Source organism: Pavona decussata, unplaced genomic scaffold (assembly GCF_977016875.1).
Source record: "Pavona decussata unplaced genomic scaffold, jaPavDecu1.1 SCAFFOLD_221, whole genome shotgun sequence".
Classification (NCBI taxonomy): Eukaryota; Metazoa; Cnidaria; class Anthozoa; order Scleractinia; family Agariciidae; genus Pavona; species Pavona decussata.
In genome coordinates this window covers 485375-500983 of record NW_028145626.1, presented here as the reverse complement: position 1 = coordinate 500983, position 15609 = coordinate 485375, and the positions used below count along the sequence as shown (strand labels likewise).

The 15609-nt window shown below is 40.2% G+C and overlaps 1 protein-coding gene across 1 annotated transcript; it reads right to left on the bottom strand.

Moving 5' to 3' along the window:
* Positions 1-7000: 7000 nt before the first annotated feature.
* LOC146459291 (uncharacterized) lies at positions 7001-7684 on the bottom strand. Its single transcript, XM_085089692.1, has one exon. It carries the CDS (start codon positions 7682-7684, stop codon positions 7001-7003), a length of 684 nt encoding a protein of 227 aa, XP_084945818.1.
* Positions 7685-15609: the final 7925 nt, after the last annotated feature.

The window sequence follows — 15609 nt, the reverse complement described above, 5'->3', positions numbered from 1 at the left end:
CGCAAACTTCACATTTTCGCTTCACAATTGTGAAATGTTTCAGTGAAACTTGAATAATTTTGTGAAGTTCGTTGTGTATCCTGTAGAATGTTTAAACCTTAGGGGGTTTCCCTATGAAGTGGCTGATGTATCAGTTACACGTTGTATGGTTTTTAAAGGAAAACCATTAAAAATACCAGGATCAAGAAACCGAAATGAAACACCTTCGGTCAGTCAGGCTCCGACATTGAATCGCGACGTTGGATATGAGCTCCTTGCGATCTACCGGGACATTTTGTCATGTGATACTTTATCAACTTAATTATGTGACAAAACGTCCTACACCGCTTGACAAAGATTCTGAGACGGAATCAAAAGCTTATATTTAAGCCTTTTTGTTTGATACAATATGACAGGGACAAGGAACAATTTTTTCTCTAACATATTAATGTATATCATCTTGAATAATAGTATAGAATGATGTGTGATAATGACGTCCATCTCGCATTGAGGGATTCAGAATTTGTTACTTGCCCGTTTTGTGACGAAGTTGAGATTAACAAACCAGAAAAAAACAAAAACAGTTAGCATGCTGCAATAACAGTGATATTGTGACCAACAGAGGATTGAAAGTTGGCAGAAGTTGTGGTATTGTGAGATGTTATGTGTATGATAACGGCTTCATCGCTTTTCATGAGAACATGTATAAGATAAAGAGGAAGTCAATTTACAATAGGTAATACCATATTGATAATTTATTATTCAAGCTATGTAGACACAATTTGGCGGATGTACATAATAAGTATAAAATATTATCTATTTTCAAGGAAATTGATAACGTGTTAGCTTTATATAAACAGGATAAGAATGAATTAGTATACAATACATTACGAGAAAGTTGTTTATTGTGGTTGGGTTACCATATAAAAAGATACGAATTACAAAATCAAAGAAGACGTTAGCCTGATATGAATCTTATTGGGAGGAATTGTATACATCAGCCGGTAGTGTGATTCAAAAGATTATAAAAAAATTAAATAATTTGTCATATTTTGTGACCCATTTATCGACTATAGGTGAATTGTCTAGTATAAAGTCGTCAGTGAATTGCATTTTGATGTAAAATTCTTGTGCATTGAATACACCTGAACGTAAACAATCGTTTATTTCATTTAAAAGATGGCCATTTGTTTGGAAAGGTAATTGACATTGATTTAATTTTTCAACATTTTTATGTTTCACATAGACTTCTATCAATACGGAAGCAGCTGATACAGCTATCAAACTAACTGCAGCTGTAGGTATTACAGTAGTGATGCCTTCTGTAGCAAAAGCAACACTAGTCAAATCACCAGCTAGTTTCCATGTTTTCAATCTTTTGTATGATTTTGTATAGCACCACTGTTTCGTGTGATAAACATGGTAATAAGCTTTCATTTCTTTGATTCGATCTTCTAATAATTTATCTGATATGTGGTTGAAATCGATAATTTCTTCATGTTACATTGTTACCTCATTGAACCAGGAATAAATTAATCCAGATGCCTGACCACAAAGAGGGTTTCTTCTTATGTTATTAGTACTTAATTTTCCAGATAATGGATAACAATAACCTCTGTCCAATTTATAATGCAAATAGAATCCTCCATAAGCGTCGTGTAAAATCGAGTGGGCTCGTAAATAATCAATCCATCCGAATAATCTTTCCAAAAATTGTGTCAGTTTGCTGTTATCAGGTCCTATTAACCCCATATTATGGTCAGTCAATTGGAGAATATCAAATACTGATAGACTCATATCAAAATGCTTATGGTATAAATATTAGTATGCTTAGGCTGATTTCAATATATTGTCATCAATATGAGTATGTTGTTTCTTTGTTTCATCTAATAAATATTTGATATATCTTATCATTACTTTCATAAATAAATGGTATATTATTCAATCCGTTCTTCTGATGACGCTGAAATTTCTTTTTCAATAAAAAGTTATTCTACAATTGCTTTCATTGTCCAGCTTTTGGAATGTCCAGCGGAGTATATATTGTATGTATGCATGTCTTTGGCGATTAAGAACTCAAGACCTATAAAAGCATCATGGACTAATTCGCTTTTAACATTATGATAACGATCGGTTCACTCTTACCATGAATTTAAAATAATTACTTGGCTCAAATCTTCAAGACCCAAATCATCTTTGTCAAGAAGCTTTATCCATATATGATTGGTTTTCGGCCAATGCGCTGTTTTATGAAATTATTAAACAATCCTTGACATAATTTGTTATTCTTGATTCAGTGGATTGAATAGCTTGACTAATCGATGATGCTATTGTGCTTTCTATTGGTTTCATTTGTCCACTACTGGCGGCATAATCATCTTAAAAACCATTTTTTATGATGAGATGTCTGTCTTCTGTGTCTATAATTCGATTATCATTGACAGGTATCGATTCTTTATGACTGTGGTTAGTTCCTAATTCATAACTTACGTGTATTCTAATTTATTTCCGTCACCGCTGTTATATAGTTACCGTTTTCATCTAAGACAAATGGCATATATGATTGTCTTATAGCATGCTGTTCACCACTGCGATTATTCTTAGTATTACTAGTTTGTAGTTTGATGTAATTAATGTGAACGCCGTTATCAGAAGTCACATGGAATGGTGTTTTGAAGTACATTCTTGCATCGACAGTGCGTATGAATAACTATCTCCATTGTTTTGTGATACGAAAGCTTTTGTAACGGCGTCATTGTCTTGTTGTGGTAATGCAATATTTTTCAATCGTTTGTTTTGTAAAACAATGTCGACATTGATTTTAATCTGATTATTTTTATATTGGAATATTTCATTATCAGTGCCATCATAAACTCTGGGATAAACATTATCAGACCAATCTTTTATGCCATATACTATCAGATGAGCTTGTACAGGATCTGCTGTAGCGGTGTCATGCAAGGTAAAATAAATGTTCTCTGGTGTATGTTTGGATCTATTATTGATTTATACTAGTAGTTTGGAATAATTAGTGAAATCTTTACCCACTTGTTTATGGATATATGCCGTTGTTGCTTGGGATGAGATTTGTATATTAGTCATTTCAGGTGGAAAAATTCAAATATCATAGTGTAAGTTCCTACATCTTAAGGATACAAGTTGAACCCTAATCTGCTTCGATTATCTTTAGAACCAGCATCTTTTTGTAAAGTGATACCGTAACCCTTTTTGTTTTGATGATTTCTTTCATTAAAATTTACAATACCATTGACTACAATATTGTATTCACTTGATGACTCATATTGGTCGATCAGATATTTGAATGCATTTTTTTATGACGTAATGCCAAACGTGATTGGGATAGTGTATCGTCGATATATTTGTTTCTGAATTGCATTTCCATTACTGAAAGGTGTTTTTACATTTTGTATAAAATTATTATATATATATCAAGTGTTCCATCCACCAAGTCCCCACTTCTACTCAAAGAACCATTGGTAACTGTTTCATGCTCTGTTTAATCCACCATTGATCAGTATCCAGCGTTCTACACGACATCGGTATGTAACTCGGTCCTAGTCTAGTTAATCATTAATACTAATCACATACATATTGTAACATCCTCCCTTTCAAAAAATGAAAAATTGTCAATGTCATTTGAGTTCAGAATCAATGAGTCCATCAGACAAATCTGTCAGATCAGTAAATTCAAAGTAAGACAATTAATAAACGATAAGTGCTAATCACTATGACAACAGTAACGAAAAACTTAAAGTCATATGAGTCTAGTCACAGACATAGTCCTTGAGGTATGCCGGGCTCTTCCTGATTCGCTGTGCCTCCGACACTGTTCATGGATGTTCACCACTCGAGGAGGTGACTGTTGAGGGGTGCTGCTTTGGCAGGGCGTAACCGCTGTAGTAGTAGTCGCTTCTTCACCTGCGCTGGCCATGTCCGGTTCTGGCTCTGCAATTGGAGGTTCAGCTGGCCGTTCAGACGTTTTTCGCAGATGCTGTCGGTTTCTGCGGTAGACTGCTCCGTTGTCCGTCTCAACGGTATACGATCGCTCGTCAAGCCTTGCAGTAACTTGGGCTTTGCGCCACGACTTGTCGCCAAGCTTGAATGGCTTCATTCTGACTACGTCACCTTCTGAGAGGCTGGGTAGATCTTTTGCTGACCGGTTGTAGTACTTTGCTTGGATCTGTTGGCGTTGTCGCAGCTCTTTCTTCTCACTTTCCAGATTTATGGTCTTGGGTAGTAGTAAACTCTGAGCCGTAGGAAGGAGTGTCTTGGTTCTTCGGCTCATCAAACGTTGTGCCGGGCTGGTTGTCATTCCTTGTGTAGGCGTGTTTCTGTAGTCGAGTATGGCAAGGTATGAGTCGGTTCCAGCCTTGATGGACTTTTTCAGGATGCGTTTGGCTGTCTTCACCCCAGACTCGGCCTTGCCATTAGCTTTGCTATTTCCAGGACTGCTGGTTAGATGTTCAAAATCCCACGTTCTTGCGAATTCTGCAAACTCGTCAGATGTAAATTGCGGGCCATTGTCGCTGATCACTTGGTCCGGTATGCCATAGCGGGCGAAGTGACTTTTCAGCTTCAGGATGGTGGTGCTGGCTTTGGTGTTTAGCAACCTGTCCACCTCCCAGAAATTGCTGTAATAGTCTACCGTGACTAAGTAATCTTTGCCATCGAGGGTAAAGATGTCTGTGGCAATCTTTTCCCAGGGGCGAGATGGGACCTCGTGAGACATCAGGGTCTCTTTGGTGTGCGACATGGTGTCGAGTTCTCTACACGTTTCACACGCGGAAATGTGCTGTTTCATTTCTGCAGACATGCCTGGCCAGTAGATACATTCACGTGCTCGCCTCAGACATGCTTCTACTCCGAGGTGGGACGAGTGAATCTTCGCCTTCATGTCTGCTCGAAGATTCCTTGGAATCACGACTGCGTTCCCTTTGAAGATCAGCCCATCTTGGATGGTTAGTTCGTCGCGCATGCTGAAGTAAGGGTGAGTCAGTGCCAGGGCATCTTTCTTGTCTTCAGGCCATCCTACGAGGATAGTCTCTGACAACTCTCTCAGTGATTGGTCCTTCCGGTTTCTGCCCTTATTTCATCTAAACGCTGGTCAGAGATGGGCAGATAACGGACCATGTTGACTGATTCTACGTCGTCTACTTCTGTGCCTTTGTAGGGCAGGTAGGCTCGTGACAACATGTCAGCCAGGTGCATGTTCTTACCGCGCTCATAGTGCACGGTGAAGTTGTACTTCTGCAGTCTCATCATCATTAACTGGAGACGTCGAGGAGCTCGAGCGAGTGGTTTCAGGAGAATCGCTTGGTCACTTTCGATTTGTACATGGCGACCAAACGTGTACTGGTTGAAACGCTCAAGAGAAAAGACAATCGCTAGCATCTCCTTCTCTATTTGGGCGTAGCGGGTTTCTGTATCTGTCAGGGCGCAACTTGCGTACTCCATGGGCTTGCCACTCTGAAGTATCGCTGCCCCGAGGCCACTCTGGCTCGCATTGCACTGTATGGTGAGGTCCTGTGCAGGGTCGTAGTAACATAGAACAGGCGCTTCTGTTACTAGCTGCTGTACCTTTGCGAACGATTGGTCCTGCTCCGAGGACCAGTGCCATGGGGTATCCTTCCGAGTCAGGCGACGAATCGGTTCCATCACCTCTGACAGCTTTGGAAGGAACTTGGCTAGGTAATTGACGAATCCGTTGAGGCGTTGAACGCCCTCAACGTCTTGTGGCCTAGGCATCTTCGTGATGGCCTCCACTTTAGCAGGATCAGGCTTCAGGCCCTTGCTTGTCAGAAGATGACCCATGAAGTTGACTTCGCTCATCCTCAGCTTCATCTTTTCTCGGCTTAGGACCATGCCGCGATCCTTGCACCTGTGTAGAAGATCGTGTAAACTCCTGTCATGGTTTGCGATTGCTTCTTCGTCGGTTCCTCCAGTACCATAGATAAGGATGTCATCCGCGATGCATAGAGCACCAGGTAGGTTTTCCAACGCATGAATGAGGTGTTTCTGGAATATCTCAGACGAGGCGGAGAGACCGAATGGCAAACGAATCCACCGGTACCTGCCATAGGGTGTGGCGAAGGTAGTGAGTACACTGGATTCAGGGGCGAGGACGCAGTGCCAGTATCCCGACTTGAGGTTAACCGTCGAGAATACTCTTGCTTGTGTGAGTTCCGGAAGTATGTCCTCAAGTACAGGAAGTTGATACCTTTCTCTCTTCAAGGAGGTGTTCAACGGCCTTGGGTCGATGCAGATTCTCAGCGCTCCGGATTTCTTCACAGCCACAGCAAGGCTGCTAACCCATGGAGTGGGCTCGTCGATTGGAGCTATGACCTCCAGCTGCTGTAGTCGATCCAACTCTTCCTTCAGTTTGCTTTTGAGTGAAGTTGGGACGCGGCGAGGCGGTGCAACGATGGGAGTAGCACCCTGTTCTACCTGAAGATGAACTGTTCCTGGAAGTGTTCCTAACTCTCTTTGGAACACTTCGGGGTATTGCGCTACTATTTCATCAGCTGTCTGCACACTCTTGACCTCCGTCCTCGTTCGTTCAGGCGGTTCCGTGATCTTGAAGTTTTGTAGGTTGACAGTAATCAGGCCCATCTGTTGAGCTGCCTTCGCTCCTATGAGTGGCGTCAGTTGTCTGTCAACGACAAGGAATTCCACAGAGAACTTCTTTTTGTTCTTTGGATTGTGGAGAATTAATCGACAGGAACCCAGGGGCTTTAGTGTTGTGTCGTTCCACATTTGTAGCGTCTTCGTGGTGCATTCGAGCTCCTTGTCAGCTACAAATTTGACGGGAATGACATTCACCGAGGCGCCACTGTCTACTTGGAACTTCACTTCTTTCTTGTCAACAACCATTTCGGTGTAGATTACTTTTGGGTAATGTTCTTGTGTGACGGCGTGTATTGTTTCCGGTTGTGAAACAATGCTTGTAATGTACTCCACATCACTGTCATCGGAAGATTCTTCTCTCAGGCTGTGTACTTTTCTAGTGGGTGCTGTGCATTTTGCTTCGAAGTGATTTCTGCCACCACACTGTACATTTCGCTCCCCACGCTGGACAGTTGCCTTTCTCGAAGGGATGAACTTTGCCGCAAAATTTGCATGTTTTGCTTAGATTTGTTTCCGGTTTCCACTCGCGGCCTTTCTTTGACTTGTCATCGCGGCGTTTTGGTGACGGGTGTTTATCTTTCACACTATGTACATCTTCGCTCTGAGCGCCAGAGATCGTTTTCAATTGCGAATTTGTCGCTTCAGAACTCTTGCTAAGATCGATACATTTCGGGAGAGTGAGCTTCCTTTCTTGCAGGAGTCGTTTGCGAGTGCGGTTGTCTCGAATACCAAGGACGATCCTGTCACGGATGATCGAATCACGCATGCAATCACAGAAATTACTTGTTTTCGCGAGTGTGCGAAGGGCGGTGACATAAGCATCAATGGTTTCGTTTTCACTTTGATTTCTAGAGTTAAAAGTGTACCTTTCGAAGGTTTCGTTCAGTTCGCCGATGGTGAACTCGTCGAACTTTTCCATAATCTTCACGAGGTTGTGTTTATCTTCAGGGCAGTCGAATTGAAAGCCATTAAAAATCTTTAACGCTTCGACGCCAATATAATGAAGAAACAATGCGACCTTGTACGCTGGCGGTTTCGAGTCGAGTTGAGCAATTACCATGTAGTTACTCCACATTTGCTTTCACACTTTACAGTTGTCCGCCATGTTTCGAGTCGTCACTAACTTGCCAGGAGGCATTATTCCGGCCATCGCGCCGAAAGAGGGTTGCTGCACATTTGCAATTAATCCCGGTGGAGCTTGTATATTTTGCGAAGATCCAGCTTGTGATCCAGTTGGTGGTACTTCAGGTACGGCTTCTGAGTCAGACATGCTTACAGGCTTGTTTCAGCTGTAGTTCACGCGACTCCGTAAGTTGTAGGCGATGAATTCGTTATCCTATTTCGCTGCCACCATGTTTCATGCTCTGTTTAATCCACCATTGATCAGTATCCAGCGTTCTACACGACATCGGTATGTAACTCGGTCCTAGTCTAGTTAATCATTAATACTAATCACATACATATTGTAACAGTAACAGCTTCAACATACCTTTTATTTTAATGCACTATCAAGAGGATTGATTGTAGTTCTCAGATTGGTTATTTTGTTGTTTCTTAAATTTAAATTACCAGTCATTGGTATTGAACCGTCGTTTTTGACGATATTTAATGTATCAATCGCTTGTATTCTGCTATTTCATTATCAAGATATTTTTTCGCAGTGGCTTGTTTATCGACAGACGGCAACAAAGGTACAAAAACTTCAGTTTCAAAGGTTATAAAAATCCTTTCACCGTGTTTATCAAATTTTAAACTTAATTCTGCAACCCTTACTGCGACAGATTCCGATTCATCAAATTTCAGAAATTTAATCGTGTAGCGGCATCAGCTCCGTTGTTAGAGAGATTCGTGAAACTCAAAAGAAAACTAAATGACTCACAGGTTCCACAAGGCTGAGAGGTTTATTGTGCAAACTCTTTCAGCAATCCTGTGCAGTAGGACGTGTTGGGGCAAACGCTCTAGCAAGTTCTAAGTTAAACAGCAACTATTGCTCCCGTTGTTCCCGTCAAATTTTTGTGAGCCTTATGGAAAATTGCACACGTTTTGGCGGTTACAATAGGGAAAATATCTAAAAATACTACGAAACAAAACTGAGGCACGCGTGTGCCCTTACAAATCGAATTCCCTCTTATATATAAATCACTACCAATCGAACCACCAGTTATTTTGTTTTAAAAAAAATTAGTGTCAATGGTATGATTTGTCTGCTGCTTGAAACCCCGAATTCATAGCCAACTGTTTTTCTGATTTCTTTGAATCGATTCATCATAGCGGAGCTCCGCCGCGCCGAAGGCGCGCAGAGCCCAATAGCTATTAGAATTTGGTAACTTGTGAATGCGAGAAATTTTGGTTTGGTTATGACGTCACTTTTGTCGCGGTTGTCTCGCTCGAAAGTCGATTTGCCAGACGTTATACCGCCCGGACTCACGTCGATTCGCACGATGTCGCGCGATGTTTAAAATAATAAAATGGAAAACTTACATTGGAACAAATAGCTATAAGACCTACACTATAAAACCAGGGGAGATACAATCTGTAAAAATTGTACAAAAAAACTAAAAGAGGTCCTTACGTTGAGGTGCCGAGTTTCTCCAAGATGTTCGGGATTTACCTACAAGATGATTGATAATGATTTCAAGACAAAAAGCTGGCATGTCGATTTGTAACAAATATTATTTCATTGATTTACTTTTGTTAGCGGGAAATTTTACCGCAAAGTGAAAACTTAGAACTAATTATGAAATTCATATGGAATTTGTGAATACGGTGTATTAGCATGTTGTATTTCGTCATGCGAATCGACGCAAGTTCGGGCGAAACGCTTTCCAGCGATTCGACTTTCGGGCGAAACAACCGCAATTTAAGTACCACAGGAGAACTCAGGTTGTGTGAAGCTGTGCTGCGATCGTGTTGCGACCCTTGTTTATTTAGCGGAAAGTTGCTTTTAAGAAAAACACAAAGACACTTTGAAGACAACAAAATACAAAGTCAAGTTATTTAACCGACAGCCGGAGAAACAGCAAGACAAGTAGTGGCGGGAGCAAACAAATCGACTTGCACATCATCAGAATTTTGAAGTGAAACCATCTTACTCCGACCCGACGCGACGAATCGTAAAAGTTTTCCTTTGAAGTGAAACGTTTTGTTCACTTTATGTAAACAAACGGAAAATCAGGATTTGGAATAAAAGGAGTGGTTATTCTCAGAGGAGGCGAGTATATTCATGTGATTTTGTTGACAAAACTTTGCTTGTTTTCTGTCTTGCAAGAACCTGTTGTTTTGCAGTGTTGACACGCCGCTCAATAAGCTAAACAATGCTAATCTCCCAGGGGTCTTCTGAACTCACTTTTTTTGGTCCATGTTCATTATTTCCCTTGAAGTTTTCTGTTCTAATCTCCTCCAAATTTTCCCTTGCAACAGCGGGAGAAAGAGTATAAATACGACTCGCGGCCGGCGGAAGAGGTGGCATAAACAGCAACCGAATCTTGAAGTGAACTAACTTTACTCCGATCCAGTGCGACGAAGCATTGGATTTTTCCTCTTGAAGTGGAACGTTTCGCTCACTGAACGTTGTAAAACGAACGAAAAAATCATCCGTGGAATAAAAGTACTGGTTATTCTCAGAAGAGGCGGGTATATCCATGTGATTTTGTCGACAAATCTTTGCTGGTTTGCAAGATATCGATTTCTTGCACTGTCGACACGCATTTAACTTAATAACTTTAGAGCAGTCTTTTGAGCTCATTTTTTTCGGGCCATGTATATTTTTTCCCTTGGAGTTTTATTTTCTAATGTCCTCCAATTTTACCTTCTAACAACGAAAAAAAAAAAACAAACAAACAAGACGACTAGCGGCGGGAGAACCAAATGGAGTCTTTTAGAGGCGGGATATCATAAACAGCGGCCGATGGAAGAGAAATCATTTTACTCTGATCTGACGCGACGAAACGCTCCATTTTTCCCCTTGAAGTGAAACTGTTCGGTTACTTAACGTTGTAAAACGAACGAAACATCGGCAATGGAATAAAAGGACTTGTTATCGATACCCAAAGAGGCGAGTATTTTATTTTTATTTTTGATTTTGTTGACAAAACGTTAATTTGCTGTTTTGCAAGATATTGATTTTCTTGCAGTGTTGACATTGCAACTTGTTTAACTTAACTTACTGCCAACTTCAGGGCAGTCTCTTGAGCTCATTTTTTTTTTGCCCATGTTCGATATTTTCTTTGAAGTTTTTATTTCTAATCTCATTCCTTTTTGTCTCATTTAAGAAAATTTGATTCTCAGGTAAAATAGTCAGTCAAACAAACGTCTCCTAGCACTGTATCGTTAGCATAAACTAATGACAATTTTTTCTCGCATAAATTTATAATTTTTGCATTTATTTCTGACAATCTTCACAGAGAACAAACACAAATACTTAAAAGGATAGGATATGTCTTTTCAAAGAACGTTAAAAGCGAATGTAAAATTAGTCAATAGAGCACCTCATTTTCATCAAAACATCAAGTGTACGCCCCGCAATGTAATATTTTGTTTTGCAAATTTTTGAAGATCATCGTTTACTTTATTTCTGTTCTGATTGCTATCAATTATTACAGCTTTTTTTTTTCATTTATTACTCCAGGATACATGTATATTTGAAGTCTGTTTCATGGTTAGTGTAGCCTTTTTTTCTAAGGATAACAACTCAGTGACAGTTCGCCTCGATCATCTTTAAAACTAAACAGAATAATAACAGAAAAATACTTTGAGCGTAAAGAAAACTATCAAAACTCGAAAAATAGCCGATCCTGTCCTGAATTTTACCTACGGTGTGCGTAATATTTTGATATTTTCTTGGACCCCCCACTCACATCCATGTACATGTATGTAGCTTAGAATGTCACTTCTGTTGAAATCGGTTTTTGGGGGTTCAAGAGGATACCTTAATAATACTACCTTAATGTGCCTTATTGTATAACAGATGGTATTTTTATTTGCAGGAGGCTGACTAGAATTAAGGTTTAATTTTCAAGCGGCAGGGGTATTTTGCAGAACGCCAAACGCTGAATCCATAGAAGTCCTTTTATGCAATGGCTGCCATAACAATAAATAATTTAAAGCTAACCGTCTGTATAATCAGTGCTTAGCCCTATACAGTAAAGAAACGTGATTAGACCTTGATAACTTTGTTCGTTGCTTAATGCTAAACTGTTATAGGTGGCGTAAAATTCGACATTCGGTATTCAACGTTCTGCAAAATACCCCTTCCAGTTAAGCAACGAACAGTATTATTTAGGTCTAAGCACTTTTCTATACTATTTAGGGTTAAGCGATTTACCAATTGAGTGCAAAGCGTGTCCACTTCTAGTGCTGCATTTTTTTTTTGCCGGCAATTGTAAAAGTTCACACTCACTATCATCATTCTCAGTCTCACTCAGCATCCCCACAGTTTCACTGTACCATGTTTCACCCACAACAACAGTGTCATATCCACCTTTTTGATCATTATCATCAGATGTGGGTTTGTTAGCTTGTAAAAGACACTGGCCTGGCACTTTCATTGTCGCTAATGTCTATCCCCTTTGCTTCTTGTAGATGACTGGTTATTAGCACAATCTTTTCATTTTTCAATTTTTTTCTTGTATGGAAGGGAGAGTTTTTGCAACTGAGTGTCAAGTTCAAAAACATAAAGAGATTTTAACCCTCCAGATAGTAGTAATTCTTTCTAACTGTTATCCTTGTTCTCGGTTTCATCGCTTGTTGACGGTTGTTTGACTTTGCAAATCTTTGGGAAAATGGATATGTTTCGAATGGTCTAGGTGTATTTTAACTAGCTCCTCAAAATCCACAAGAAGAAAAGTCTGCAATTTCTTTTGCTGTGTTCAGCTTTCCTTCATTGAAGGAATATGGCATAAAGTCCTCAACAGTATTGGTCATGCTGTTCCATCTAAAGAAGTAGACGGAGATTCAAAGACATTTTAATTTGCACCTTGACTTCTCTTTATCCGGGAAAGGGCATAGAATTCTGCCCATCATGAAGCCATTCAACCATTTGCAAAAGAAGCGCACTGCTGCTCTTTCTTAACATTGCAGGTGCCTTTGCCAAATTCTGTATAACTCTAGCCACAAATATTATATTAAAATAATTATAGCCGGGAACATGTTTTTTTTTTAACTTTCAGATGCTTCCATGTAATCATGATAAGCTGAGTCCTGTTAAAAAAAAAAAAAAAAAAAACGCCTCCTCCTCCCTCTCTGTTACAAATGTTCTTATGTAATCTGACAACAGGTGCATTGTCAATGTGCAACGCCATGTCATGAGCTACCCTCCATGCATTTCTTTCCATTCTTTCTCTTCGTAATTTCATAGTGAGCTAGTCACAGTCATCTTCTAATTTTCTTCGTCTTACTTGTCATGAAATCTTTTAAAATATTCCATTTTATAGAACCGAAATCAACAATGGCACCTCGGCCGACTGCAGAATTAGTCCTTTCCAGCCAGCTTCCCCCTGGTCACTGCTTTCATATGCTCGATGAATCCTGATGCGGTAATCAGACTTGCAAATTCTGGACAATTCGGCATCTCGGAACCTGACCTCATCAAACAATAGCATTGTCCAAAACGTGAAAGGAAAAAATTTAAAAATCATCATGGGCCCCCTTCTGCATTAATTATGAACCCTTGCTCAGGAGTGTTTTAAGATTTGCCACTGCCTAGGCACAAAGGCCATGCACAGAGGGTGTAACCTTAACTGGCAGGTTTAGATCTTATTTTTTAGCTGTAACAAAAAGCAAATTGGTGTAAGCTTATTTACAATCACAGATCAGGACAGATGTGATGAAAACACAGTATGGCTCATGAATCACTTTGTTAATAGAAGTTCTTGTTGAGGCAGTTTATAAACTTGTAAATTATGCATTCTTGTGTAAACGTTTCTGTGCACTTTCCCCATCTTTCCCCATCAAGGGATAAATCCAGTTGTGTATTAAATTTCTTACCTTTTGATAAATGTTTATGGTGGCAGGAGCCAAATTGAATGGGCACTCGCTGAGCATATAAATTTTTTCTTCAGCAGTAAAGATTTTCATTAGTTGGCCAGGCGGGGCTATTGCTGTAGCCTGATGTGTACAGAGATTGGCCGCTAAATGTCTGGGCCTACAATAGCTCTGCTTACAAGCAACAGTCAGCACTGTCACTCAATCATTCTTGTAACTATTCAATTTATAAAAAGGCTACAAAAATATGCTGAACAAGGGGCATTCCCTGTGTACTTTAAGACAAAACCTCACCTACCTTCAGTTATACATATATTTTTTTTTTCGCAAAGCCTGAATATCACCTGTTTCGCATCTCTCAACAATCATCTCATGGCTGATATTCAAGCCATGTTTAATGCAGCCAGACCCTGGCTTCTGGTGATAACTGTGATTACAGACAATAGGTAAAACTTCTTATCAGCCATCTCTTTTATTGAAAGAAAAATTTAAAGCTTGGTAGTGGGTAATGAATTATGAAATGTGTACAGTTATTTATTTTTACAGCGCAATGTCAGTTATTTGAACTCTCATTTTTTTAACACTCCCAATTCTTTGAACAAATAGTTGTTAATTTTCTTGGCTTTGGTTCAGTCAGTTTTTTGCCTCCTAATTTTTGAACAAAATTCAGTTTCGCTAGGAAGTTAAAGAAAATGGTACTTCCACTGCAGTGATTGTCACATAACATTATTACACAAATGCTAATATACAAAGTAAATTGTTTTCTTCTACTTACTTTTGATTATCCAATAGTAACTGTTACTTTTCATGGGTTTTGTGACCTCAGTAACTGTAGTAACATGAAGTCCTAACTGACCGCTGACCGGCGATAGCGATCAGGGAGTTGTTGTGCATTGATTTGTGCATGCGGTATGAATCGGTCGTATTAAATCATGTTGTGTTTATGCCTGTGGTCTTGGTACTTTTCCGAACTCAACAGTAACCAGTGCTACAGTTTTCTACATCTTACTACTGCCGCTGCTCTAACATTTGTTTTGTGCTTTCTTTAGACTGGCCTGAACGTCGAGCAATCATTCCAGCTGATGATGCAACAGATCCAGCGAATTCAGCCATCGTTGTTACAAAGAACAGTACCCAGAAATCCAGGGAGCAAACCGGCCAAACCAGAAAAATGTCTTTTACTCTAGGATTACCATTTAAATAGGATTCATTTTGTAGTTTACATTTAGGAAAGGCTATTCAACATTGCCGACAAGATATAACGGACTCAACATGGTGTCAGAAGCGAGATCTTCCTTCTAACCTCAGCTGCTGAGATCAAACCAGCCGAAGAAACGATCGAATAGACGGCTTAATCGGTCAAAGTGCACGTGGTTTCAAACAAGATGGCGGAAAGCATGCCATTCGCCAGACCGCCGGAACCGCTGGAAATTTCGACGGGAAATCATGCTCACTCGTGAGGGAAATGGAAACCGAGACTCTAAAAGGAAGCCCTTCCATACAGTTGGCCGAAACTGTAGTTATTGCAACCGCCAGCACCCCCCTGGAAGGAGAAACTGCCCAGCTGCAGATACACGATGCAGCAAATGCAATAAAATGGGGCATTTCCCTATCATATGTAAGAGTGTAATAGTCAACCAGGTTCTCGAAGCTGAGAATGACCTAAGCCTCACATTTGTGGGAGGGGTAACCACACCCACATGTTCCAATATTTCCAAATCCGAACCAGCTGCAAACCCTCAAACCGGTAAGTTCCGACGCCGGATGGCATGTCCAGCTCAAGGTCCAAGACCAAGACATGCTAACATGGTGCATTGACACAGGAGCACAAGTGTTTGTGATGCCTGAAGCCATCTACAAGTCATCTAATGGGCCGCTTTCAAAATCCGACAGAGAACTTTTCGGAGCAGGGGATGTTCCTCTGGCGACCCTTGGATGTGCAGTCATGAACCTCACTCTAGCTGGAACAGTCATCAAGGAACAAGTGTACATAGTCAGAGGGGC